This window comes from Armigeres subalbatus, chromosome 3 (assembly GCF_024139115.2).
Source record: "Armigeres subalbatus isolate Guangzhou_Male chromosome 3, GZ_Asu_2, whole genome shotgun sequence".
NCBI lineage: Eukaryota > Metazoa > Arthropoda > Insecta > Diptera > Culicidae > Armigeres > Armigeres subalbatus.
Genome location: NC_085141.1, coordinates 36,982,822 through 37,008,615, shown reverse-complemented (window position 1 = coordinate 37,008,615; position 25,794 = coordinate 36,982,822). Strand labels below are relative to the sequence as shown.

General features: G+C 42.7%; 1 protein-coding gene and 2 long non-coding RNA genes across 3 annotated transcripts; 1 reads left to right on the top strand and 2 right to left on the bottom strand.

The window, feature by feature from the left end:
* The first annotated feature begins 12,413 nt into the window (after positions 1-12,413).
* On the top strand, positions 12,414-14,778 carry LOC134220985 (uncharacterized). Its single transcript, XR_009982154.1, has 2 exons — positions 12,414-12,766; positions 14,688-14,778. It is a non-coding gene; the product is annotated as an uncharacterized LOC134220985 (long non-coding RNA).
* A 721-nt stretch (positions 14,779-15,499) lies between these two features.
* Positions 15,500-16,433, bottom strand: LOC134221578 (uncharacterized). Its single transcript, XM_062700766.1, has 4 exons — positions 16,005-16,433; positions 15,833-15,946; positions 15,584-15,771; positions 15,500-15,539 (listed from the first exon to the last, which is right to left on the bottom strand). The coding sequence occupies exons 1-4, from the start codon at positions 16,431-16,433 to the stop codon at positions 15,500-15,502; spliced, it is 771 nt and encodes a 256-aa protein (XP_062556750.1).
* A 3,821-nt stretch (positions 16,434-20,254) lies between these two features.
* Positions 20,255-21,052, bottom strand: LOC134226700 (uncharacterized). Its single transcript, XR_009983542.1, has 3 exons — positions 20,840-21,052; positions 20,636-20,771; positions 20,255-20,573 (listed from the first exon to the last, which is right to left on the bottom strand). It is a non-coding gene; the product is annotated as an uncharacterized LOC134226700 (long non-coding RNA).
* Between the last annotated feature and the right edge of the window lie 4,742 nt (positions 21,053-25,794).

The window sequence follows — 25,794 nt, the reverse complement described above, 5'->3', positions numbered from 1 at the left end:
TATGCTACGTTTTGACAGGGCAAGTGAAATGAACAACTCAGTTGAATTGAATTGACTTGCCAAAAGTTGAACATGTTCAACTTTCTTTTCGTTCAAGTGAATTGAATTAAGGTGTTTACACGTTCAGTTCGCGTTGGATTCAAGCGACTTGTTCAATTCACTTGCCTTGTCTAAACGTAGCATTATGGTGACAGTAATAGTAATATTAACAACACTTGGGGGGAATGACGGCTTTAGCAGGTTTTGTTCTATTATTGTCGAAGGGGTTTTCTCTAACTAATTATGCTCTAATTTGGGTCTATAACAAATCGTGCTCTAATTCCTTTTTTCACTGAGAGAGAGAGAGAGAGAGAGAGAGAGATATTTAATTCAAATAAGCTTTTGACGTTGAACTACGTCTGTCTTTTCTAGCCAGCTTTTCACTCACGGTAATGGCGGTCCTGTGGGTTTGAAAGTGTATATCTTAGCCGTTTCTCGATGGACTTTCAATTTTTTTGACTAATCGATCAAGGATAAGTCAACGCTTCTTTGTATTCATATGAAAATCCTCCGGGTACAAAGGAAGGCCGTTCTCGGAATGTTTCCACGAAAAAGGACAGGTCTCCGCTTCCTAGACGGAAGAAACCATCAGACCGCTGGCAGTACCACATTTTTTTGGCATTGGTGCTAATTCCGTTATGTTCATCTATTTCGGTAGGTTTTTATTTTATATTGAATAATATACTTAATTGAAATTCAAACATAATTGTTTACAGATTCGAGCAGGATTGACGTCCGATAATTTTGAGAGGACCGTCGGAACATCGGATGAGGCAAGCTGAATACGCAGAGTGCTCGTTCCGCCACAAAAATACACCCGGAACATTGACCGTTCAGGAGGAATCAGGTTGGAACCACTCGTAATGAGAGTCGGATTAACTTTATCTCCTCGAGGGAAATGATCCTCGGAAACTGTTAACGAACAAGTTTGTTGAAATAATAGCAAACTGTGTGGCAGTTAGTTTTTGTTAATCGTAGTAAGCCATCAGTAACATTTGAATTTATAATCGAAGCAATCTAGTCAAGATTTGAATTTATACATAACGTCACCATAGCAACACCGGTTGCTATGCACTTAGTATATAACGACTGCATGGCAACCTGCAACTATAAAACCGGCCTCTGTGGCTAGATTCTTTTAGTCGTAATTGAATAAACCTCCAGTGTTAAAGTTATTAAAACGTGTTTCTCTTCAGGTTATGAGCCCAGTCACGCCATACCTAAGAGTAAAAGTGTAAAAAAGAAAGTTCTCGAAGCCGTTCCCAAATTCAAAATGTCCAGTGCGAGGAAAGCAGGAATCGTACAGTTCGCAGGTGAAGGATATGACACGTGGAAGTTTCGAGTGGAGACTCAATTATCGGCCCATGGGGTGAAGGAAGCCATCACAAAGGATGCCCCGGAGGATGAGGAAGAAAATGAAGAATTCCAGGAAAACGATGAGAAGGCAAAAGAGCTGCTGGTGGCGTATATTGCGGATAGCCATCTCGAGTACGTACGCGACAAGCAAACGGCAAAAGAAATGTGGACGTCTTTAGCAAACACCTTCGCGAAAAAAGGTTTTGCTGCTCAGACGTACATTCGGCGATCGATGGCTTTGTTGCGGATGGAGGAAGGAACATCATTATCGGATCATTTCCGTCGATTCGATGAGCTGGGAAGACAGCTGAAAGACGCTGGTGCCACTGTTACTGAGCTCGACATGGTGAGTCAGCTTTTTATTTCGTTACCGCCTAGTTACGATGTGGTTACCACGGCGATGGAAAATTTGGACGATCAATAACTGAAGCTTGCGACCGTCAAAGCACGCCTTCTAGCGGAGGAGCAAAAGCGTTCTGGAAGAAAATCCGGTTCGAGTGCTACGAATGGGTCGGATGGAGTGGTGTTAGCGGCCAAATCCAGTAATCGACGTGAGAAATCATCGAAATTTTCCGGAAAGTGCTACCACTGCGGAGAGCTTGGACATAAGAAGTTTGATTGCCCCATGTTAAGGAAACGTTCGGGTCGCGCGCAGGTAGCTAAAATCCCTGTCGATAAGGAGGTGGCGCTGGTTTCAGGAGCAAAAAAGTGTCACGAGCAGAACGTAATCGAGTGGGTACTGGACTCGGGAGCAAGTTGTCACATGGTCAGTGACGAAAGCTATTTTGAGGAACTGCAAGTGCTACAAGATCCGTTTCACATCGACAGTGCGAAGGATGGTGAGGTGCTGGTAGCAACAAAGCAAGGTACGGTGAAGGGCAAGTCGCACGTTGGGAAAAATAGGTACACTTTGTCATTTGGGCAGGTGCTGTTCGTTGACAAGCTGAAGTACAATTTGCTATCCTTGGCGAAATTACTGAAGGCTGGAGTGCACGTTGAGTTCAAGCCAGATCGTGCAATCTTAACGAAGGATGGCGATATCATCGGTGTTGCAGAATTGAAAGGTAACCTTTACTATTTGCGTATGCATTCTATTCGATCTGCCTTAGTAGCCGACAACGCGGAGCTGCAGCTCTGGCATAAGCGATATGGGCATCTCAGCTTCAAGAATGTGCTCAAATTGAAGACGTCTGGAATGGTGGATGGACTGAGTAATGTCCATGGTGATCCTTCGTTTTGCGACACGTGTGCTGCAAGTAACATGGTGAGACAACCATTCAACGGTACAAGACCATCGACACAAAGGCCACTGGAGCGCGTGCACACGGATGTGTGTGGGCAAATTACCCCTGCGACATCGGACGGTTATCGATATTTCCTATCGTTCGTGGATGACTACACGCACTTTGGAGTCGTTTACCTGCTGAAGAAAAAGGATCAAGTGTTTGATTATTTCAAGATCTATGAAGCGATGGCGACTGCTAAATTTGGAACGAAAATAGCACATTTGCGATGCGACCTTGGACGTGAGTATTTTTCAAAGGATCAACTAGCTTACTACGCAGAAAAGGGTATTCAAGTGGAGTCAACGGTGGGCTACACCCCGCAACAAAATGGTGTGGCGGAACGTTTTAACCGCACCATAGTGGAGAAAATGAAAGCGATGCTGACGGAGTCTAGTGCACCGAAGTACCTTTGGGGAGAAGCGGTGCTGAACGCGGTGTATGTCACGAACCGAAGTCCAACTGAAGCGCTAAAAGGCAAGCAAACACCTGCGGAACGCTGGCATGGCGAAAAACCTGATGTGACTAAGCTAAGAGTATTCGGGTGTCAAGCTTTCTCCTGGATACCGAAGCAGAAACGAGGTAAGCTGGATCCAAACGGGCGAAAGTGTGTCATGCTGGGATATGCATCAACTGGATATCGTCTCTGGGACGAAGAATCTCGGAAAATGTATGTGGCACGTGATGTCCGGTGCAACGAATCATCATTTCCATTCAAGTCACCGACTGAAAGCATTGATCGTCGCCTGGTTATTCCGGAGAATGTATCACCGTTATTCTAGCAAGGGGGGGATAGTGAAGTATTTGAAGATGCTCGACATTCCGTTGATAACTGCGCAGCTGGAGAGGAAGACAACATCGAAGAAGGCACCAACGCACTCCCACCACAATCAGAAAGGGACGAACCATGTGATGATGTTCCGAGGTCTAGTGGTCGGGAGTGCAAGAGACCAGGTTGGTTTTCTGATTTCATTTCATACAAAGCTCTTTCTGCTGGTGCACATTCTATACAGGTTCCCGAATGCTATAATGAGGTCCATGGTCACCCGAACGAGTCTGAGTGGAGACAAGCGATCAAAGACGAGCTGACGGCGCTGCAGAAGAATAATACATGGACCATAGTGAAACGTCCTCCAGAGGTACATCCCGTACCGTGTAAGTGGGTGTTCAACGTGAAGACGGATGCTGAAGGGTGTCCAATACGCTATAAGGCAAGGCTGGTAGCTAAGGGCTACGCACAAAAACGACACGTGGACTACGAAGAAACGTTTGCACCTGTGGCGCGGTTGACTACAATTCGAACACTTTTGGCACTAGCAACGACGAATGGATTGAAGATTCACCAGCTAGATGTCAGAACCGCATTTCTGCATGGTAACCTCAACGAGAAAGTGTACATGCAGTGTCCAGAGGGGGTGAAACTAAACCCCGGTGAGGTGTGCTTGCTGCATCGGTCGCTTTACGGTTTGAAGCAATCACCCAGGTGCTGGAACAGCCATTTCAACGAGTTTTTGACGAGTGAGGGTTTCACAAGATCGAACCACGACTATTGCGTATACGTTCGAGTTTGTGGCGATAATACAGTATACATTGTTGTATACGTCGACGATCTGTTGATCGCTGCCAAACATGAAGCCGACATCCAACGTGTGAAGAACATCCTAATGCGTAAATTCGAAATGACGGATATGAAGGAGCTGCACCACTTTCTTGGCATCACAATAGAACGGAACATGGAACGAGGAACCATGAAGCTGTCCCAGACTGCACAGATTGAGAAGGTGATTGCTCGTTTTGGCATGGAAAGCTGCAATCCTGTTAAAACACCAGCTGAACCCAGGTTACAGTTAAAGCGAGAAGCCGGGCGATGCACGCACCCATATCGTGAACTCATAGGAGGACTGATGTACATCATGATGGGTTCCCGTCCGGACCTGTGTTTCATTGTTGGGTATTTGGCAAGGTTTCAAGATGCTGCTAGTGACGAGTATTGGAAACATGCCAAACGTGTCCTACGGTATCTGCAAGCAACAAAGAAGATGGGATTACTGTACCGAAGAAATCCGAAGGAGCCGAAAGTAGCTGCCTACGTGGATGCAGATTATGCAAGCGACGAGTCCGACCGCAAGTGCGTCTCCGGTTTTCTGCTGAAGGTGCATGGAAACACTGTTGTGTGGTCATCGAAGAAACAATCTACAGTGGCAATGTCTTCTACCGAAGCCGAATATGTTGCCATGAGTTCCTGCACAAGTGAGACGATATGGTTGACCGGACTAATGACCGATCTTAAACAAGGTCCACTACATCCGGTACCGCTCTATGAGGACAACCAAGGAGCGATTGCGATGGCAGAACGAGAGGAAACGAAGCGAGTCAAACACATCGACGTGAAGAACCATTTCATACGAAATGCCGTTGCTGATGGTAAAATTAAGCTGATATACATTGCAACACAAAAGCAACAAGCAGATATCCTTACGAAATCGCTAGCCACTCCGACGTTTATCGCTTTAAGAAATAAAATAGGTTTAGAATAAAAATTAACTGAGAGGGGGTGTTGAAATAATAGCAAACTGTGTGGCAGTTAGTTTTTGTTAATCGTAGTAAGCCATCAGCAACATTTGAATTTGTAATCGAAGCAATCTAGTCAAGATTTGAATTTATACATAACGTCACCATAGCAACACCGGTTGCTATGCACTTAATATATAACGACTGCATGGTAACCTGCAACTATAAAACCGGCCTCTGTGGCTAGATTCTTTTATCGCTAGCAGCTAAGGCTCATCCCAGTTCGAGACAGCAACACGTACGGACGTGTTTTTTGCTCGCGCATTTTTTCGAAGTGTTTTTTCTCGTTCTTTCGCTGTTTACGTTTTCGCTTGTCGCGTTGGCGTTATTTTCTCCCGGACCCGTCATGGGAGACTCGGTGGCCGATTCGGTCGCTGGAAAAGTGCCTAAGCGCACTGCTCTTGGAGGCGCGGGTAACCCCTCCAAGCAGCTTTTGCAGAGCAACGTGTTCTCGCCGTTGCCGCTTGATGACGCCGGCAATCCGCCGAAAAAGAGGAAGAAGCAGCAATCGCAGCTGCCGCAGGTGCAACCGGAGCGGAAGGAGAAGTGCCCGCCCGTGTTTGTGAAGGGCGATCCGCCGGATTTACGCCCAAAAATTCGCCAGCTGATCGCTAAGGGGCTGAAATGTACTTTTCGGCTCTGCAGCGAGGGCGTGAAAGTGATGCCGGCCAACAGGGACCATCATCAATCCGTCGTGGAGTTCCTCGAGGTCCACAAGTATGAGTACTACACTCATGACCATCCCGACACGAAGCCGCTCAAGGCTTTGCTGCGAGGACTTCACGACATGAAGGAGGAAGAGCTCCAAGCAGAGCTTGAAAGTTGCGGACTGAAGCCAGTAGCCGTCCACAAGATTGCTCGTCACGACAAGGCGAGGAAATATCGCGACCAGCTTTACCTGATCCATCTGGAGCACGGCTCCACTACCTGGAAGGACCTGAAGCTGGTTGGCGTTATAAATTACACCGTCGTTGACTGGGAGCGATATCGGCCAGTGCACCGCGATGTCACGCAATGCACCAACTGCTTCAATTTCGGGCACGGCACCAGGAACTGCCGTATGAAGCCGCGCTGCAACAAGTGTGGCGAACCCCATCCGACTGACGAGTGCGACAAAATGGAGGTGGCCGATCCCAAGTGCGCCAACTGTGGCGACAAACATCGGGCCACCACAAAGGGCTGCCCAAAGCGAGCCGAGTTCCTGGAAATCCGGAAGAAGGCTTCCACCAGGACCATGCCGAAGAAGAACCGTGTTCCTGTAATCAACGAGGTGAACTTTCCAGCTATCCCGGCTCCCCGTCGTGTGATTCCAATACTCCCACCGCTACAGCCGCACAAGCGACTGGCAGCGGCAGCTGCATCGGTCCAAGCTCCAGCATCGTCGGCACCATCCACCAGCGAATGGCCCCGCTTCCTCCTCCTGGGTTCCGTCGGCAGTCGGAGAACGAAGCCGTCCCACCGGAAGAATCTGCCCCGCTGTACACTCCGGAGCAACTGATGCCGATCTTCGCGCAGCTCGCCACTCGACTGCACGGCTGCAAAACCCGATTCGACCAGGTCTTCACACTTGGCATGTTCATCATTGAAAATGGCTGCTAGGGTGGGCCTGGTCAACTGGAACGCTTGCTCGCTAAAGAGCAAAACAATCGAGCTGAAGGATTTCCTTGAGGAGAAGGAAATAGACGTGGCGTTCATCACCGAAACGCACCTAAAACCGGAGGTGAACATCAACATCCCGGACTTCCGCATCGTGCGACTCGACCGGCCAACCAGGGAGGTGGTGTGGCCATCGCTCTTCGCTACAACATCAACTGTCGTCTGCTTCCAAGTTTCCAGCTTAGTGTCATCGAGGCCATCGGTGTCGAAATCACCACTTCGGTCGGCACAATCGCGCTCATCGCGGCGTACTGTCCAACGCAAGCCAAAGCCGGCGATGGATCATCGGCTGCCCTTCGGAGGGACATCGTCAAGCTGACGCGGAGGCAAGGCCAGTATATCATTGCCGGCGACTTGAATGCCAAACATCAAGCCTGGGGCAACAGTCGCGGCAATCGAAACGGCACCATCTGGAGCAACGACATGGAGGAAGGCCACTACACGATCCTGAGCCCGGATTCTCCCACTCGGCTGAGTCGGTCCGGTGCCCACGCAACGCTCGACCTCTACGTAACAAACCTGAGTGACCACGTCTCGCAGCCGGTTGTATACCAGGAGCTCAGTTCGGATCACTATCCGGTGGTGGCTGAACTGGGCTCCTCGGTCAATCGGCACCAGCAGTTACGGCGGAACTACCACCGAGTGAACTGGCAGCGTTTCCAGCAGTGCGTCGATAACACCGTCGACTACGAGGTGCGTCCGGAGACGCCGGAAAGTATCGACCGCCAGCTGTGCGCTATCGAGGAGGCGATCACGGCGGCCCGAGAGCAACACGTACCGACGGCTCGGCAGGTAAGCAACTCCTTAAACATCGATACACTCACCAAAGATTTGATTCGATTGCGGAATGTCACTCGCAGGCAGTTTCAGCGTACTGGACTGCCTGAGCTTAAGGCACGCTGCAATCGAATCACAAAATTATCAAGGCCAGAATGGTGGACCTCAAAATAACGACTTCTCGAATAAGATCCGCACTCTCCCAGATTATGCTAAGCCGTTCTGGAAAATGACCAAAATTCTAAAATCCAAGCCTCGGCCCATTCCACCTTTGATCCCACTAGACAATAATGGCTCTAAGGATCGCTTGATAACTCCTGCAGAGAAGGTCGCTGAAATAGGTCATCACTTCGTCAGCTCACACAATCTTGGGCAGAACATCGTCAGTCCACACGAAGCAGCCGTCAACGAGCATGCTAACAACATCATTTGATTCCCAACGACTTCTCGGAGGAGTTGGAGATCTCAGCTGACGAATTGACGGCCTATATCAAATCGTCGAAGAACATGAAGGCCCCAGGCTTCGACAGCATCCTGAATCTCGAGCTCAAACACATGAGTGCTCCGTTCTTTGAGCACCTCTCGCTGATCTTTAATCAGTGTCTCCGGCTTAGCTACTTCCCATCGTCCTGGAAGTCAGCGAAAGTCATCCCCATCCGGAAGCCTGGGAAGGATCCTTCCTCCCCTAAAAGTTATCGACCCATCAGCCTTCTCTCAGGGTTATCCAAGCTATTCGAAAAAGCTATTCATCATCGGTTACTTGAGTCTGCCGAAAACCACAACATCTTGCTCGAGGAACAGTTTGGTTTCCGACGCGGTCGGTCAACTGTACACCAACTGACCCGAGTTACCAACGTCCTCAGACGGAACAAGTTTGTCTCGAAAACATCCGCCATGGCCTTACTCGATGTCGAGAAGGCATTTGACAATGTATGGCATGATGGCCTGGTGTACAAACTACAACGCTACAATCTTCCCAGCTACCTGGTGAAAATCATCAACAATTACCTGTCGACAAGGACATTCCGGGTCTCAATCAGCGGAGCGAGTTCCAATGCGCACAACATCGTCGCAGGCGTTCCCCAGGGCAGTATCCTCGGACCCCTGCTTTTCAATCTGTTCACCTCCGACATGCCAGAACCTCCAGAAGGCGGCATTCTGTCTCTGTTCGCAGATGACACATCCATCGTCTACAACGGTAGAGTGATCAGAGCGCTAGTGGCAAAACTCCAACGAGGCCTGGATGCCCTGACAGAGTACCTCACCAGCTGGAAGATCTGTATCAACGCGGCGAAGACCCAGGTCATCATTTCCCCCCACTACAAATCCCATAAACTTCTTCCGCCTGGGGACTGCAAAATCATCCTCAATGGCACGACTGTGGACTGTGAGGCCGACTACCTTGGCTTGACCCTCGACAGCAAGCTTATTTTCAGGCAACAGGTTGACAAAACGGTGACAAAGTGTAACGTTTGGTTGAAACTAGTGTACCCTTTGATCAACCGCCGGTCGTCATTGTCCCTGAAAAATAAAATTGCTGTCTACAAGCAAATCATCCTCCTGTGATCGAATATGGCATGCCGGTCTGGGAGAGCTGCGCTAAAACCCACCACCTCAAACTTCAACGGGTCCAAAACAAATTCCTGAGGATGATCCTCAACACCCTCCCAGGACAAGAACATCCGAGGTCCACCGTCTGGCCGGAATAAAAACCTTACATGAACGCTTTGGTGAGTGTAAAGAAAAGTTTAGGGTCCGTTGCTTGCATTCGGATCAGGCTCCAATTAGGGCGCTAGTTCCAATCTAGGTTATCAAATTTTTTATTGTAAATATTAGTGTACATAGTAGTTAGGTTATCAAATTTTAAAAAACACACCAGCGCCTCCTAAAGGCCATCATGATATATCATATTAACACTTAAATAACAATGTAAACATAAAAATTTAAAATTGAAGTTGGAGGGCCAAGCCGGCCGAGCACTGTACATGTAGAAAAATAATAATTGTAGAACAGAAAATGATCAAATAAAGACGAATTTTACTACTACTACTAGATTCTTTTAGTCGTAATTGAATAAACCTCCAGTGTTAAAGTTATTAAAACGTGTTTCTCTTCAAAGTTTGGTCCGCGGTGTGGACGTAACGTAAGTACCGTATACTGTATCCGGATCGAAAAAGAGTCATGCAAATAATTTTCTAAACATATTCGACATATATATGAATGGGAATGTGAGTAGCAATCCATCGGATTTAATCCAAAGAGTCCGAAGGGATATCGACTGGAAACCTTTAGGGATGGGAATCGGAATCGTTCAGAGATTTACCGATTTCGTCGGTAATCCTTTACGGATTCCGACGGGCATTACATATAAATTCCGACGTAAATCCTTCTCGGCTTCCAAGATTGCGATAAGAATTCCGATGGAAAACCTTGATACTTTCCACCGAAAATATTATAGATATTCCGACGGGAATAATTTAGAGAATACGACGGAAATACTTTAGGGGTCCGACGGGAATCCATGACAGACTCCAACAGGAATCCTTGGAAGATTCCGAAGGTAATCCGTGGTAATCCTTTAGGAATGCCGGAGGAAATCCTTAAGGGGTTCTAACGGGAATCCTCTACGGATTCCGACGCAAATCCTCAAGAAATTCCGACAGGAATCTTCAACGAATTCCAATGGGAATTCTTTAGGATTGCAACGGGAATCTTTTTTAGGATTGCAACGGGAATACTTTAGGGATTCTAACGGGAATCCTTTAGTGATACCTGAGATAGTGATACCAACGGAATCTTTTAGGAATTCCAAAGCAAATCGTTTAGGGATTCCAACTGAAATTGTTTAAGAATGAGAATCGTTTAGGGGTTCCAACGGGGATCCAGGGATTTCAACGCGAATTGTTTAGGGATTTCAACGGTAATCCTTTAGGGAATCCAACTGGAATACTTTAGAGATTCCAAAGGGAATCCTTTAGTGATACCAACGAGAATGCTTTAGGGATTCAACGGGAATCCTTTAGGGATTCCAACGGGGATCCTTTGGGGATTCCAACGGGGATCGATTAAGGATTTCAACGGGAATCGTGTAGGGATTCCAAAGGAAATCGTTTAGGGATTCCAACAGGGATCTTTTAAGGATTGCAAAAGGAATCCTTTAGGGATTGCAACGGGATTTTTTTAGGGATTCCAAAGGGGATCCTTTAGGGATTGCAATAGGAATCCTTTTGGGGATTGCAACGGAAATCTTTTAGGGATTCCAAAGGGAATCGTTTAGTTATTCCAACTGAAATTGTTTAAGGGTTTCAATGTGAATCGTTTAGGGGTTCCAACGGGAATCCTTTTAGTACGGGACTTCTGTGGGTTCTTTAGTAAAACCAACGGGAATCCTTTAGGGATTCCAACGAGAATCCTTTAGGGATTCCATTGGGAATCGTTTAGGGATTCCAATGGGAATCGTTTAGGGTTTCCAACGGAAATCCTTTTAGTATTGCAACGGGAATCCTTTAGATTCCAACGGGTATTGTTAAGAGATTCCAACGGGAATTCTGTGGGGATTGGAAGGGGAATCCTTTAGGGATTGCAACGGGAATACTTTACTAAAACCAACGGGAATCCTTTAAGGACTCCAACCGGAATCCTTTAGGGATTCCAACGGGAATAGTTTAAGGATTTCAACAGGAATCGTTTAGGGATTCCAACATCCCCGTTGGATTGCATCCCCTTTAGGGATTGCAACGGGATTCCTTCAGGGATTGTAACAGGTATACTTTAGGGATTCCAACGGGAATCGTTTAGTGATTTTAACAGGAATTCTGTAGGGATTCCAACGGGAATCGTTTAGGGATTCCAACGGGGATTCTTTAGGGATTGCAACGGGATTCCTTCAGATATTGTAACAAGTATACTTTAGGCACAGACAAACAGACGTAACTCTTCTTAAGAAATGGAGCAAAAATTATCGCCAACCGTTTAAATCCAAATACGTTGGAACACTACCGCCATCTGTTGCACAAACCACGTGAGGCCATGGCTGCCATGATGATTTTTATCTGTCATTTATTACTCACACACCCGCACCTTATGCAACGTACACACCAGTCAAGCAGTTTGACGAACAATGACTCCGCCCCCAAGAAAACGCTTCGGTTGCTGCTTTGTTTGAACGTGTGTGGAGTTGTTCGAGCAACCATTTGACAGTTGGGGGCTCGGTTGGAAAAAATTAAAACGGTTTGATTTTGGTTTGAGTTGTCGGGGGTGGAGTCAAGGTTCGCCGAACATGTTTGAGCATTTGTAGTGAAGTTGCACAAACCCCCATATATTTTTTGATAGTTGGTGGTCGAGTTGGTGCTTCGGTCGTCCGTGTGTGATATTGTTGGTCGAATAAATTGATTGTTCGTGTCGCTGTTGGTGAAACTTGATGGATGTTCGAATAAACGAGAGGTGGAGTCAATGTTAGTCAAACTGCTTGACCGTGTGTACGTTCCATTAGTCTTCGTAGTGCATCGCACTATGATACATTTTCAGGAAGAATAATAAATTTTGGTAAAATTTTCTAATTATGCTTAAATATAAGATTATTGCATATAATAATTAGATTACATTCTTTTAAGAATCATTTTTTTTTGTGCGAAATGAAATTTCAATCGAAATCGCTTTAATGTAAAATAAATCATGCGAATTAATTTGTTTTGGCCAGTGCTGTTGGAATTGGTGCACAGTGCACCGTCACCCATCGCCGTACAAGGCTGCTGTGGTAGGATTCTTTGTTTGTTTACATCAGTATCAGTTTATTTTGAAGAGATTCGAAACCCGAAATAAGTGGTTTTAGGAGAAAAAATATTAGTGTGAAAAGGAAAGAATTAAAAGCTGGCTATACATAACAGCGCAGAAAGCAGAAAACACAATATCTTGGTGATTATTTAAGTTCTGCAGGGAGGCATAAATAAGGATGAAGTGGCTGAAAATCCAATGCATTTTGGTGGCAGAATTCGATAAGGAGAGGATACCTAATTGCATCAAACCCTGTGATTGGCCAGAAGCTGAAATGGAAATACATCTCCGCTGAGTTGATAGATTCCAAGGTAGAGTAATGATTATCATATAATGTGTTCATTTGAAAACTGAAGGAAATATTAAAGGAAAACGAATTTTCTATTACAATTATAACGCGAGTAGTGTGTATATAACAATAATATGCAGTACTGCCGTGAATCGCATATTTGTCCCATATGAATAAGAAACCCTGCAAAGATGGAACAGATATGCGATTCACGGCAGAGTACTATCAAGCGATACAGCTGCAAATTGAAGCAAAGTTTCAGTTTTTGCGAGTGCTGATTTCTGTTTTCAACTGCAAGCATAAAATATACTTTTCAAAGCATTTAGGATGGAGTGAATTTATATACCCGCATAACTCTGAACCGTAATTGGACCATCTCTCAGATCATTTATGATGATAAATAATTTTATTCTTGCCATTCCGATTGCTGTTTATAACTATTATAAACTAACCTCATCCTAAGTGGTTCTTACAGTATGTTAAATTGTGTTTGGCAAATCAACCACGTGGGTAATGGGCGGTTAAGTATAATCACTGTACAAAAGTGGGCATTTTCCAGTACATTTTTTTCAATGCACAGTATGTGATGCGGTTTAGTTACAATCCTTGTTATCAGATAAAACATTATGGGATGCAATACGGATACAGTAGAATGATACATGAAACAAAAATCGACGGACCATATCTCTTATCTTTGATTAGTAGGAACCATCATTGGTATTTTTCCACTTATTTAATGAAATCAAAACAAATATTCTACATGCTTAGAAGGTGTTTTATTGAGAAAATCATTTGCTTCTCACTTCCTTTTTAAATTAATTCGGTACTTTTGATTGCACATGAATGAAAGAAACAGTAGTCTCCTAGGGGATCTGAAGTTTAATAACTGGTGTCCATGGTGGAAGTTGCGGCCGTTTCCTTGGTGCACTTGATCCTCTTCTTCGGTAACGCTACTGGTCATCCGGCGGTACGGTGGCCCAGAGTCTTTTTGCAATCCTTGTCCATCTTCAGCCCAAAATCAGGTACTTCGACGGGTGAATGGTCATGCGGCGGACCTTCTCTCGCTGGATTCATCCAACAAAAACGAACTTTTTCCGGTAAACTTGCACAATATTGCCTACTTGATTGCCCTTTTAGTGACCACGCAGGACCAGCAGCACTTCATCGTCCTTACAGATTGACATTGTTCGGACAGTTCCTTGGATAAAAACGCCGACATCATCTTCCTGCTGTTTGCGATGTGATGAGGTATCACTTTTGGTTTATCCGCAGCACCTGGGCAGCCGTATCCTTTCCTTCAAATTGTTGGAAACTAGAGGAAATGACACATCATGACATCCTGCAGGAATAATAATTTATTTATTTCGAAATTGAATTTATATTGTGTATAGATAAATTTTATTATATGCTTACCTTTTTAGCGATGTAATAAATAAAAGAAAAAATAATTCACCATCTTAAACACTTCGAGCAAACCCGCATTGATCACATCTAAATAAAATATGGCAGTCGTACATCTGTCAATAGATACGCACACTGATTGCGGAAGTTTTATCATTGAACCATTTGATTTTTGAATGTACGTGTGGAATCAGAACGAAAAATATCAGCCTCAGATGATACATGATTATATCATAGCTACAATCAGAATTGTTACTATATCTGTTGATGGCCAATCCCAGTTGCTTATCGTATTCATTTCACAGAAAATCGAACATGGATTGTATGAAACTGTATAAATCCAATATGTTGTGAAATTATTACATATGGCGTCGTACATTAAAAATTGTGTATAGTATTTGTTCTAAATAAACTTACAATCGTATTTTAAGTCGATGATTATATAAATAGTTACCATATTGTTTAATTCATATGAATGATAATAATAATAAAGCAGATGGTTTTATTTTATGCGGGATAATTTCTGTTTTTTTCTATTTCAGCTAGTACGCGTGCAAATATCAGTGATCCAAGAACATGTCAAAGAGTATAATGAAAAATTAAATAAATTCCTTGGAACTAAATACATAAAAACGAAGCCATCCAATTAAGTTGAAGAAAAAGCCCATTCTATGATGCGATTCTATTTATTACACATTAAAAAAACTGAAAAAAGGATGTACGTTAATATCAAGATATTGGCAAGTTCATTCTCGTTGCTTTCCGATTCCTTTTGTGTTTTGCAGCGAGCCGTTTCGTTTTCTGATGAGTGATCAGTCTTTGCTTAACGTCTCGTAGAAAGTTTTGAATTAAAATATTGAATATCTTATCGACAACACGAGAAAAGCAGCGATAACAGACGTAATCCTTAAACTGGAAATGCTTTACATACTTCTTAAGCCTACTTTTTACATTTTGCTTATTCTGGTGCAAAAATGTACCGAACTTTTGCTTGAAAGCATTGAATGCAAGTATGCCAATTTCAAACAACTTACTTCCGGGATAGTAAGTGGCATTTTTCAGGCGGCAAAAGCAGTAAAGCTGATCAGCACTATCAATTTCTTCTATAGTCGTTATCAACTGCTTGCGGCATTTTGTATGTGAAAGCTTTGATACAGCAACGCCCAAGATATACATAAGACCATTGAGATCCCGGAGAAAATATTTTTTCGGGTCAACATGACGTAACGGTTGGAACTTGTAAGTAAATATTCTCGGTTTAGGTTCTGAATCCACAGTGAAGTCTTCAAGCGCTGGGTCATTTTCGTCGCAAATAGGCACCGCATCATCAGCTTCGCAATTGCTGCCTTCCAAATCATTTCCTGAGGCTGATATTGCCGCACACCTGAAAGCAGCTGCGAATTGGGAAGCATTAGGAGTATCATTGGAACCACATCGCCTTCGAATTTCTCCAAAAAGGTTCTCGACACAATCCTGACATAAGTAATTCGTACAGAGTTCGGTGCTGCCAAATTCTTCGCACAGTGTTTTCCACAACCAACGAATGGAGTTGATATTATCAATGAATCCTCTCAAATAGTTCGGTTTTCGTTGTTTGGTTGTTAAAGTTTTGGATTCCTTCTTTGCCTGTAAGCAGTTTATGTATTATTAATTGTCATATTTATAGGTACTTTTTCAAGATTCGTACTTTTCGAGTATCGAAGCACGTGTTAGAGGTATAGTACATGCTTTTCAGTATACCTTCAGCTACTTCCAGAAAGCTCCAGTGGCAAGATTCCGCGGTTATGGGGCCACGATATGGCTGTTGGAAACAAAGGGAGACTTAATGGTATATTACATTACAAGTTTTATTTATATACCTTTTTAGAGCTACTGCTGCTTCTACTATTGAACACATCAAAAAGCATGTCATGGAACTCAACAAAAGCAGCCGTATCCAAAGCAGAGTCTTGCAGTTCATGGGTCTGTACGTAGTACTCGAGTCCTTTGGCAACCGAATTACTCAACGTACGAGTTGCTTGACATACATTCATTGCTAGGAATGGAGTAGGGTTCACAAACTTCTCTTTGAGTTTAGGTACTAACCGAGGGGTTGATACACAGTCCACATGATATAAATTTCTTATATGATTAAATGATGCTATTTTGCCATTAAAAACGACATTATGCTTCATTAGCATGTTCTTAGCATTTTTCAATAAATGAGGATTGTCGAATACTACCGCTATTTGCTGGTTATCGATTTTCACAACAGAGTTGCCCTGTGTGGCTCCAGCTTCCTCTACCATTTTAACATTGGTAGTCCCTTGATCGAGAACGATTGCTAAAGGATGAAGTCCTCTGATCCTTAAGGCTCTCACAGCTTGTTTTATAAAATTGAACTGAACAGTACTGCCGGGTGTGTTGTGTGCCAGTATGTATCCAATTGCCTGTAGAAATAAAGTTATCAGAATTCATTCCTTCAAACAAATTGTCAAATAAATATCACTTTACTTGTTTTAACCTTCGGGGTTTATTATGCGGATCGTTTGTGGTCGATTCAATAGCAGATATGCCGGAAGCTACTATTGCTATGGCCTCAGTAGCGAGTACCATAGGATTGTTTTTTCATATTTTTTGTTTGTACCATCATCCGGGAATCCAGTAAAGCGGTCGACTTTTGCATTATATGTAAGCTCTGGCTTGATGGACATTCCATCAATACAGATTGCCACTGCTTTTCCCTTTTTGGACATTTTTCTGGTTTTTGCAGCCATACAATTCAAAATTTCTTTGCTCAAGCCTGGATTCATCAGCACTGCGGATTTCCATCGATTGATGGTCATCTTAGGGTCTGTTCACAAATTACGTAACGCTTCTGGGGGGAGGGGGGAGGTCCAACTAGCGTTATACTTTGTTACACTAAAAGGAGGGGGAGGGGAGGGGTACTACCAAATGTTACGCATAACGCGAATAAAAATTTATTTAAACGTCTTTTTTTTAATCACTTATTGAAGTAATTGCTGTTTATCGTTATCGTATATTAGTCATTATCGAAATCAAGCATGCTGACATGCTGACTGATATGCGTAAAAATACCAAGCGAATATTGTATTTCTCGACACCACAGTTCCGCAAAACTATGTAAATGGTTATGATCGCAAATTCTATTTTCGTTTCTACCAGCTGCATTCTTGATATCCTTGATTTTTAATCAGTGCCGTCCCTATTCTAACAGTGTTTAAAAAATACCAAAACCCAAATGCTTCAGAGAAGGTAAAAAAAATCTGCCTTTAAAATTTTCACAGTTACGCGTTATATGGGGGAGGGAGGGGGTTCAAAAAATGTTACTTTTTGTTACGAGGGGGAGGGAGGGGGTCAAAAACTCAGATTTTTGCGTTACGTAATTTGTGAACAGACCCTTATGTGGTAAGCTCATAGTTTTTGACCGCTGAATATACCTATAGCCACATGGACTTGCGAGGTATGCTCCTAATGCAAATTTCTTTGTTGCAGCGTTATAACGGCGACCTTTCGGCTTTCTATTCCTGTTCATCAAGCTGTTATGCAACACTGGGTCAGCACGAACAAGGTTGGCTATCGCAGTATCCTCATTTTTTTGATTTTGTGTGTGCTTTAGTTGAACGCGTAGTTTATTAATCGTTTGTCTTCGATTAGCTGAAGAATTCTTCCTCCATTCGCTTTTTCGTTTTTCCTTACGAAGAGTCAACTGTAGGTCTCGCACATGATCCTTCATAGCTAACCCTTTGAGTCTTTCGTCCATGTACAGTGATTTGTAATCGACTTTCGACGTACTAGCGCAAAGAATGTCATCATTTGAATCGAGGTCGGTCGTTATCGATTTGGAATATTCTTCACTTCCTGTTGAAGCTAGTTAATATTCAACATATAAATAATCAGCAAAATGTATCAATTTATTGAATCTATATTTACCCGCTGTGAGTTCAATATTATCCAGGACATTTAAAATTCCGGTTGATTCTGTACAAGTATGATAATTCACGTCCAACTGAATTGATAACCCCTTGGTTTGATGATTAAATTCAAGATTAGACATGTCTTGAGGATCTGGTTTAAGTTCCGCCGGAATTACAACATCTGAATCGTCTTCAAGGTATTCGATCTCCTCATAGCAATCTGAAGTAGAATCCTCCAAATACTCTATATCGAGATAATCGGTAGCATCACCGTCGATTGAGGCAAAACTAGTATGTGAAGCATCCCGATCATCTATTGCGAATATGGAAGGGAGTTTCACGTTTATCGTCGGCACAGCATCAACTTGTAACCTATATAAGTCAAGGGTAAAAATCTTGGAATCTGTTAAAAATGCATTTCCTAATATTCACCCCCTAGAAGGTAGAGCCGGATTCCTAAAAAACATTGACTCGAAGTGGTCCGAGCAAACTTTCATATTTTTAACCGCTTCCGGACCTCCAGCGGCGAACGTCGCAGTAAGTTCGAATGAGTTGCAATTCGTAACCCATTCACGACACCTTCCCGAAAATACATCAAATATATACATATCTTTGTGATACTACAATATCATCAGGAAATACCTTTTATAATCCTGCGGAAATCCGTAAAAAGATCTGCCACCTCTTAAATCTTCATTATGTGGGCAGAAATACACTTCGCATTTCCGGCCCATGATTGCTTATTCTTCACTGGGTGTTCGCACATAAACAAATGATGTCGAAATGTCAAAATGATTGACTTTGAGCGCCTCTACCGGCAGACTCACGCGTAGAGTATAATTCAAATTGACCGTTAGTCGCATATACGATGTAAATCAGAGAAGTGTTACGTCTGTTTGTCTGTGCTTTAGGGATTCCCTATGAGAATCGTTTAGTGATTTCAACGGGAATCCTTTAGGGATTGCAACGGGAATCCTTTAGGAATTCCAACGGGAATTCTTTAGGGATTCCAACGGGAATTCTTTAGGGATTCCAACGGGAATTCTGTGGGGATTGTAATGGGAATCCTTTCGGGATTGCAACGGGAATACTTTAGTAAAACCAACGGGAATCCTTTAGGGATTCCAACGGGAATAGTTTAAGGATTTCAACGGGAATCGTTTAGGGATTCCAATATCCCCGTTGGATTGCATCCCCTTTAGGGATTCCAACGGGATTCCTTCAGGGATTGTAACAGGTATACTTTGGGGACTCCCTACGGGAATCGTTTAGTGATTTCAACTGGAATTCTTTAGGGATTCCAACGGCAATCTTTAAGGGATTCCAACGGGAATCCTTTATAAATTGCAACGGTAATTCTTCAGAAATTGCAACGGGAATCCTTTAGGGATTTCAACGGGAATTCTGTGGGGATTGTAATGGGAATCCTTTAGGGATTGCAACGGGAATACTTTAGTAAAACCAACGGGAATCCTTTAAGGATTCTGTGGAGAATACGATGAAAAGATTATATCGGTCCCCACAGATTCCAACGGGAATCCTTTAGGGATTCCAACGGGAATAGTTTAAGAATTTCAACGGGAATCGTTTAGGGATTCCAACATCCCCGTTGGATTGCATCCCCTTTTTAGGGCCGATGTCCACGTAGCGGTTTTTCAAGCTGCGTTGACGCAGCGTTATTCGGCGTTGAATCAGGCTGGGAATGCACACGACAAGCGGTAATTTGCCGCAAAATTTCTAACGTCAAACCTATCTGTCACGCCAAATGTCATCCGCCTGTCAGCTGTTGTCTGTCTGTCATTTTTCATTCTCTTCCAATATGAATCGACGGCGTAGCACCAACTTAGAATTCGGAAGTGGGGAAGTCGTGATGATAGACTCGATGATAGACTAGTGAAAGTAACTCAGTATTATTCCAAAATAAAAAGTTCAATTAATGCTTTTTAGTAGAGTAAAAAAATTCACACACTCTAGATTACAAAGTCACCCATTACTTCTAAAATGAAAAGTTTGAACTTTCTAAATTAATTGTAGAGCTGTGAAATTGAAATCGTGTCGCACAATTCGATTGTTTGAATAAACACGTTTTCAATACAGAGAGGCAGAAATTTGGCATCGCTTTGCTTCATCCCAATATGTTTTCCTCAATCATAATGAATGAATATTAATACAATTTCATAATGTTGCTCATTCTTTATTTCCAACTTAAATTTATTACTTCATAGGAGGAGATTAATCTTGAATAATAGTGGATTCAGGCATTCAATTGTTCTTGTCTTGAATTAAGCATCTGTTGCGTTTGGGGTACGATTTTTATTAGTTCCATTTATCGGCGAATCATTTGTTCCGGAATAAAAAGTCATTAAACATTTTTGTCAGATACTGCAGTCGCTCCTAGAAGAAACGCATTAGTCCCAGAGTCTTACTGTAGCTCGCCATCCCTTTATCTGATCTCGTTTCTTCTTGTAATTGCAATCCACATTATTTGACGACATCCTTCCGTTGACATTCCTAAAAACATGAACATATATCAGCAATAGAAAAGCCAAGATATAGGAACCTCGGTATCGAACCTTTATTTAATAATTCTGCCCATGGCGGCACTGGTATCGCCTTCCTTGGTGTATACAGGGTCCCGCGGAGTGCACTTTGTTCGTTGAATTTTGCCTGCTCTGTCATTCAACCCAAAACTGCCACCCACATCACCGTCTGTTCGGAAATCAATTTATTCTGATAAAGTTGGTACAATTAACATCACAACACTATCTTGCACATACTTCCGTTGACTTTGACTCTATCCACCAGCATGGGATGGTTGCTTGTCTTGTCAGTTCTTTCCAAAGGTGTTTTGACCGCGGCTGGTACTAACACAGGAACGAAAGAAACACTTACCGCTTCGAACTATTACAATTGCTATTATCTTAAAAAGCTAGATTTGAAAAGTGTTGCAATTTGCAAATTAATTTAAACCAAAATGAACTGATTTGCGAAGTATTTTTGTTTGTTTTGATTTCGCTCTGACACATTCTTTCACATCACAGATTTCCCCATTAAAAATCTTGTTGGAAAGAAAAAGAATAGATAAATGTCAAAAAAATACTCGCGTGCACGCTGCGTTCCTGTGGGGAATTGCGGTGACTTTGCGGTAACTCTCGTCGCAAATTAGACGCGTGTCGACGCCGCGTTAACGCAAATGCGTGTGCATGATTCTATTTGATGTTGGGTACTTCCTACCGCAATTGCGTTGACGCTGCGTGCACGCAAGTTCAAAACCGCTACGTGGGCATCGGCCCTTAGGGATTGCAACGAGATTCCTTCAGAGATTGTAACAGGTATACTTTAGGGATTCCAACGGGAATCGTTTAGTGATCTCAACGGAAATTCTTTAGGGATTCCAACGGGGATCCTTCAGGGATTGCAACGGGATTTTTTTTTTTTTTTTTTTAACTAATTTTATTTGCTAATTATCTAATACATGCATTCATCTCTTAGACTAGGTGTTCCGTGTTTTCTTAACACTATCATCCTTATTTGCTGTGTTACGCTTTTAGTTATTATTAATACATTTCAATTGCCTCTGGCAGTTAGGATATTTCCTCTGGTTGAATTAAACCATGTAGGAATTACAATGTTTTCTACTTAAACTAAACTTAACCTAATTTATACTAAGTGTACAAGGAGCTAATCGTTGCAATAGAAGATTGCAACGATTTTTGTCGAAATTTCGAAATTATTTTGTTGGACATTTGTTGCAATGTCTCAATATTAGAAATTCTATGAAGTTCATTGGTACTATACCACGGAGGCAACTTCAGAATCATTTTCAAAATTTTATTTTGAATCCTCTGGAGTGCCTTCTTTCTGGTATTGCAGCAACTAGTCCATATTGGCACAGCATACAACATGGCAGGTCTAAAAATTTGTTTGTAAATCAAAAGTTTGTTCTTAAGACAAAGTTTTGATTTTCTGTTTATAAGTGGATATAGACACTTAATATATTTGTTACATTTGGCTTGAAGGCCTTCAATGTGATTTTAAAGTTAATTTTGATCTAGCAGAAGTCCTAAATATTTAGCTTCGCTAGACCAATTAATTGGAACCCCATTCATAGTGACAATATGTCTGCTAGAAGGTTTCAAATAAGAAGCTCTCGGCTTATGTGGGAAAATTATAAGCTGAGTTTTGGAAGCATTCGGGGAAATTTTCATTTTTGCAAGTAAGTGGAGAAAATATCCAAACTTTTTTGCAATCTACTACAAATGACACGAAGGCAACGCACCTTGGCTGAGAGACCTGTGTCATCTGCAAACAAAAATTTTTGACACCCTGGTGGTAAATCAGGTAAGTCAGAAGTAAAAATGTTATACAAAATGGGCCCCAGTATGCTGCCTTGGGGAACACCAGCTCTTACAGGTAATCTATCAGATTTAGAATTCTGATAGTTTACCTGCAGTGAAACGATCTGATAAATAATTTTGGATCAGTTTAATAATGTCCTGAGGAAAATTAAAATTCATCAATTTTACAATCAAACCTTCATGCCAAACACTGTCAAATGCTTTCTCTATATCAAGAAGAGCAACTCCAGTCGAATATCCTTCAGATTTGTTGAGCCGAATTAAGTTCGTAACTCTTAATAACTGATGAGTAGTTGAATGCCCATGGCGAAAACCAAATTGCTCATCAGCAAAAATAGAATTTTCATTAATATGAACCATCATTCTATTTAAAATAATCTTTTCAAACAGTTTGCTTATTGAAGAAAGCAAACTGATTGGGCGATAACTAGAAGCCTCAGCTGGATTTTTGTCCGGCTTCAAAATAGGAACAACTTTGGCGTTTTTCCATTTATCTGGGAAGTATGCCAATTGAAAACATTTGTTAAATAAATTAACCAAAAAGGATAAAGAGCTCTCAGGAAGTTTTTTGATAAGTATATAGAAAATACCATCATCACCCGGGGCTTTCATATTTTTAAATTTTCTAGTAATAGATCTCACTTCATCCAAATTAGTTCCCAACGAAAGGTCAAAAACATTATCTTGGTTGAGAATGTCTTCGAAGCCTCGTGTAACCTGATCCTCAATTGGACTAGTGAGACCTAGACTAAAATTATGGGCACTCTCGAACTGCTGAGCAAGTTTTTGAGCCTTTTCGCCATTTGTTAATAAAATTTTATTTCGCTTTTTGAGCGCTGGAATTGGCTTTTGAAAGAATTTTCGTTAATTTCCAAAAAGGTTTTGAACTGGGATCCAACTTCGAGACATTATTCTCAAAGTTGGTATTTCTCAGAATAGCGAAACGTTTTTTAATTTCATTTTGCAAATCTCGCCAAATAACTTTCAACGCGGGATCGCGAGTTCTTTGGTATTGCCTTCGCCTCACATTTTTAAGACGGATCAGTAGCTGAAGATCGTCGTCAATAATAATGGAGTTGAATTTAATTTCACATTTAGGAATTGCAATGCCTCTGGCTTCGACAATTAAATTTGTCAAAGATACGAGAGCATTATCAATATCACTTTTGGTATCGAGAGGAATATCAACATCAAAATTCCTATCGATATACGTTTTTTTTCAGCCCTATGATAATTGAAAGTAGAGCTGATTGGATTATAAATGGCTTCTTGTGAGATTTCAAATGTCACAGGAAGGTGATCAGAGTCAAAGTCAGCATGAGTTACCAATTGGCCACACAGCTGACTTGAATCCGTTAAAACTAAATCAATTGTAGAAGGATTTCGACTGGAAGAAAAACAAGTAGGGCCATTGGGATATTGAATAGTATAATATCCCGCAGAACAATCTTCAAATAAAATTTTGCCGTTGGAATTGCTTTGAGCATTATTCCATGAACGGTGTTTGGCATTGAAGTCACCAATTACGAAGAATTTTGATTTGTTGCGAGTCAGAATTAAAAGGAATGTATCTATACACCCAACCATACCTCGCTATAAAACCATACCTTGTGTTACATTTACTTTGATTACAGACGTCAAGTTATTTTGGCGCACCTTTGTAATGTGAAACATTGAACTAATAAATTCTCATTCGCTGTTAGTACTCTGAACGGTAAAACGTGTTTTTCTTTATTCGCTCCGGTTCTCGAAAGTTCTTTGTCCCGCGTGTTATAACCTACTGCGCCGGTCTTTAGGTTATGGGCCCAGAGATGGATGATAAAAATAAAATCGTTCCCTTCGATGGAGTAGGATTCCATAACTGGAAATTCCGCGTCGAAACCATGCTAGACGTACATGATTTGCTGGACTGTGTGGATCATGATTTGGACGAAATTGCGTCGCTCCAATATGTGGCTGGTGATTCGGCGGAAGTGCGTGCGGATAAAAGGAAGAAGATTGATCAAAGAAAATTGAAAGACAAACGGTGTAAATCAATTATTGTGCAATCAATCGCGGACAGTCAGCTCGAGCTGATCAAAGAGTGTGACACGCCGAAGGAAATTTGGGAAACGTTGAAAAACGTTTTCGAGCGAAAAGGTGTTGCCGGTCAGCTATACGTCAGGAAACAGCTTCTCACAATGCGTTATGTGGAGGGAGCTGGAAAGACGATGGCGGAACACCTAGTGAATTTCGATCGGTTAATCCGTGAGCTTAAAGGAAGTGGTGCGAATGTCGAAGAGTCTGATGCAGTGTGTCATTTGCTGCTGACTCTGCCGTCATCGTTCGATTCGGTTGTGACGGCAATCGAGACGCACCCGGGTGGAGTATCGATGGACTTCGTTAAGAGAAGGCTTCTGGATGTGGACATGAAAAAGCGTAATCTCGAGTCGTGTAGTGAAACAAGTGGCAGCCATGATGGCGTTGCCATGGCTTCGAGCAAATACGGGAAGAAGAAGATCAAATGCTTTGTGTGCAGAAAGCTCGGCCACAAAAAGGCCGATTGTCGAGTAGCGAAAATGAATGATCACAATAAGAGCAGTGCCAAGCCGAAAAACGAAGCGAGCAAACAAAAAGCTCATGTTGGTGTTAGTGAAGTACAACCGGAGATTGCTTTTCTAACGGCGGAAAGTGACAGCTTGATAAAAGTGGGGTGGTTTATTGACTCCGGCGCCACCGATCACATGCTAAAGGATGCAGAATATTTTTCGGCAATGCGACGGCTGGACTCGCCAGTAGAAATCGTAGTGGCTAACGGGCAGAAGCTTCGTGCTGAGTACTGCGGTGACGTTACGCTGTATGCGGTTGTTGGTAGTGAAACGAAAAAGTGCGTCGCGAAAAATGTGTTGTTTCTGCCGGGCTTAAATTGCAATTTATTTTCGGTAAAGCGAGTTGCAAAAGCCGGACTGCAAGTTTGTTTTAACGGCGAAAAGGCAGAAATAGTGAAGAATGGTGTTATTACCGCAGTAGGCTGGCTTAAAGGGAAGCTGTACGAATTGGATATTTATTGCAAACCTAGTGAAATGGGAGCTGCTATGGTGTCTGGAAAGGTTTCACGCAGTGCATTGTTATGGCACCAAAGATTCGGCCATGTAGGTTGCGATAGCCTTCGTGAGCTGGTTCGAAACGAAATGGTGGATGGTTTGCAGTTGAAGATGATAGACGATGATACGGTCGTATGTGAGCCATGCCTGTCGGGTAAAATCGTTCAGTTGCCGTTCGCACAGAGTGAAACGTGGCGTTCGTCGCGGCCGCTGGAACTAATTCACAGCGACGTTTGCGGTCCAATAACGCCAGTAACGTGGGACGGAAAGCGGTTTGTGGTATCGTTTATT

Coding starts and splice junctions, on each gene's coding strand:
- LOC134221578 (XM_062700766.1), bottom strand. CDS start 16,433: ATGGTAGAGGAAGCTGGAGCCACACAGGGCAACTCTGTTGTGAAAATC. Junction 15,947..16,004: donor GCAGCAGTAGCTCTAAAAAG/GTATATAAATAA, acceptor TGTTTCCAACAG/CCATATCGTGGCCCCATAAC. Junction 15,772..15,832: donor CGTGCTTCGATACTCGAAAA/GTACGAATCTTG, acceptor AACTGCTTACAG/GCAAAGAAGGAATCCAAAAC.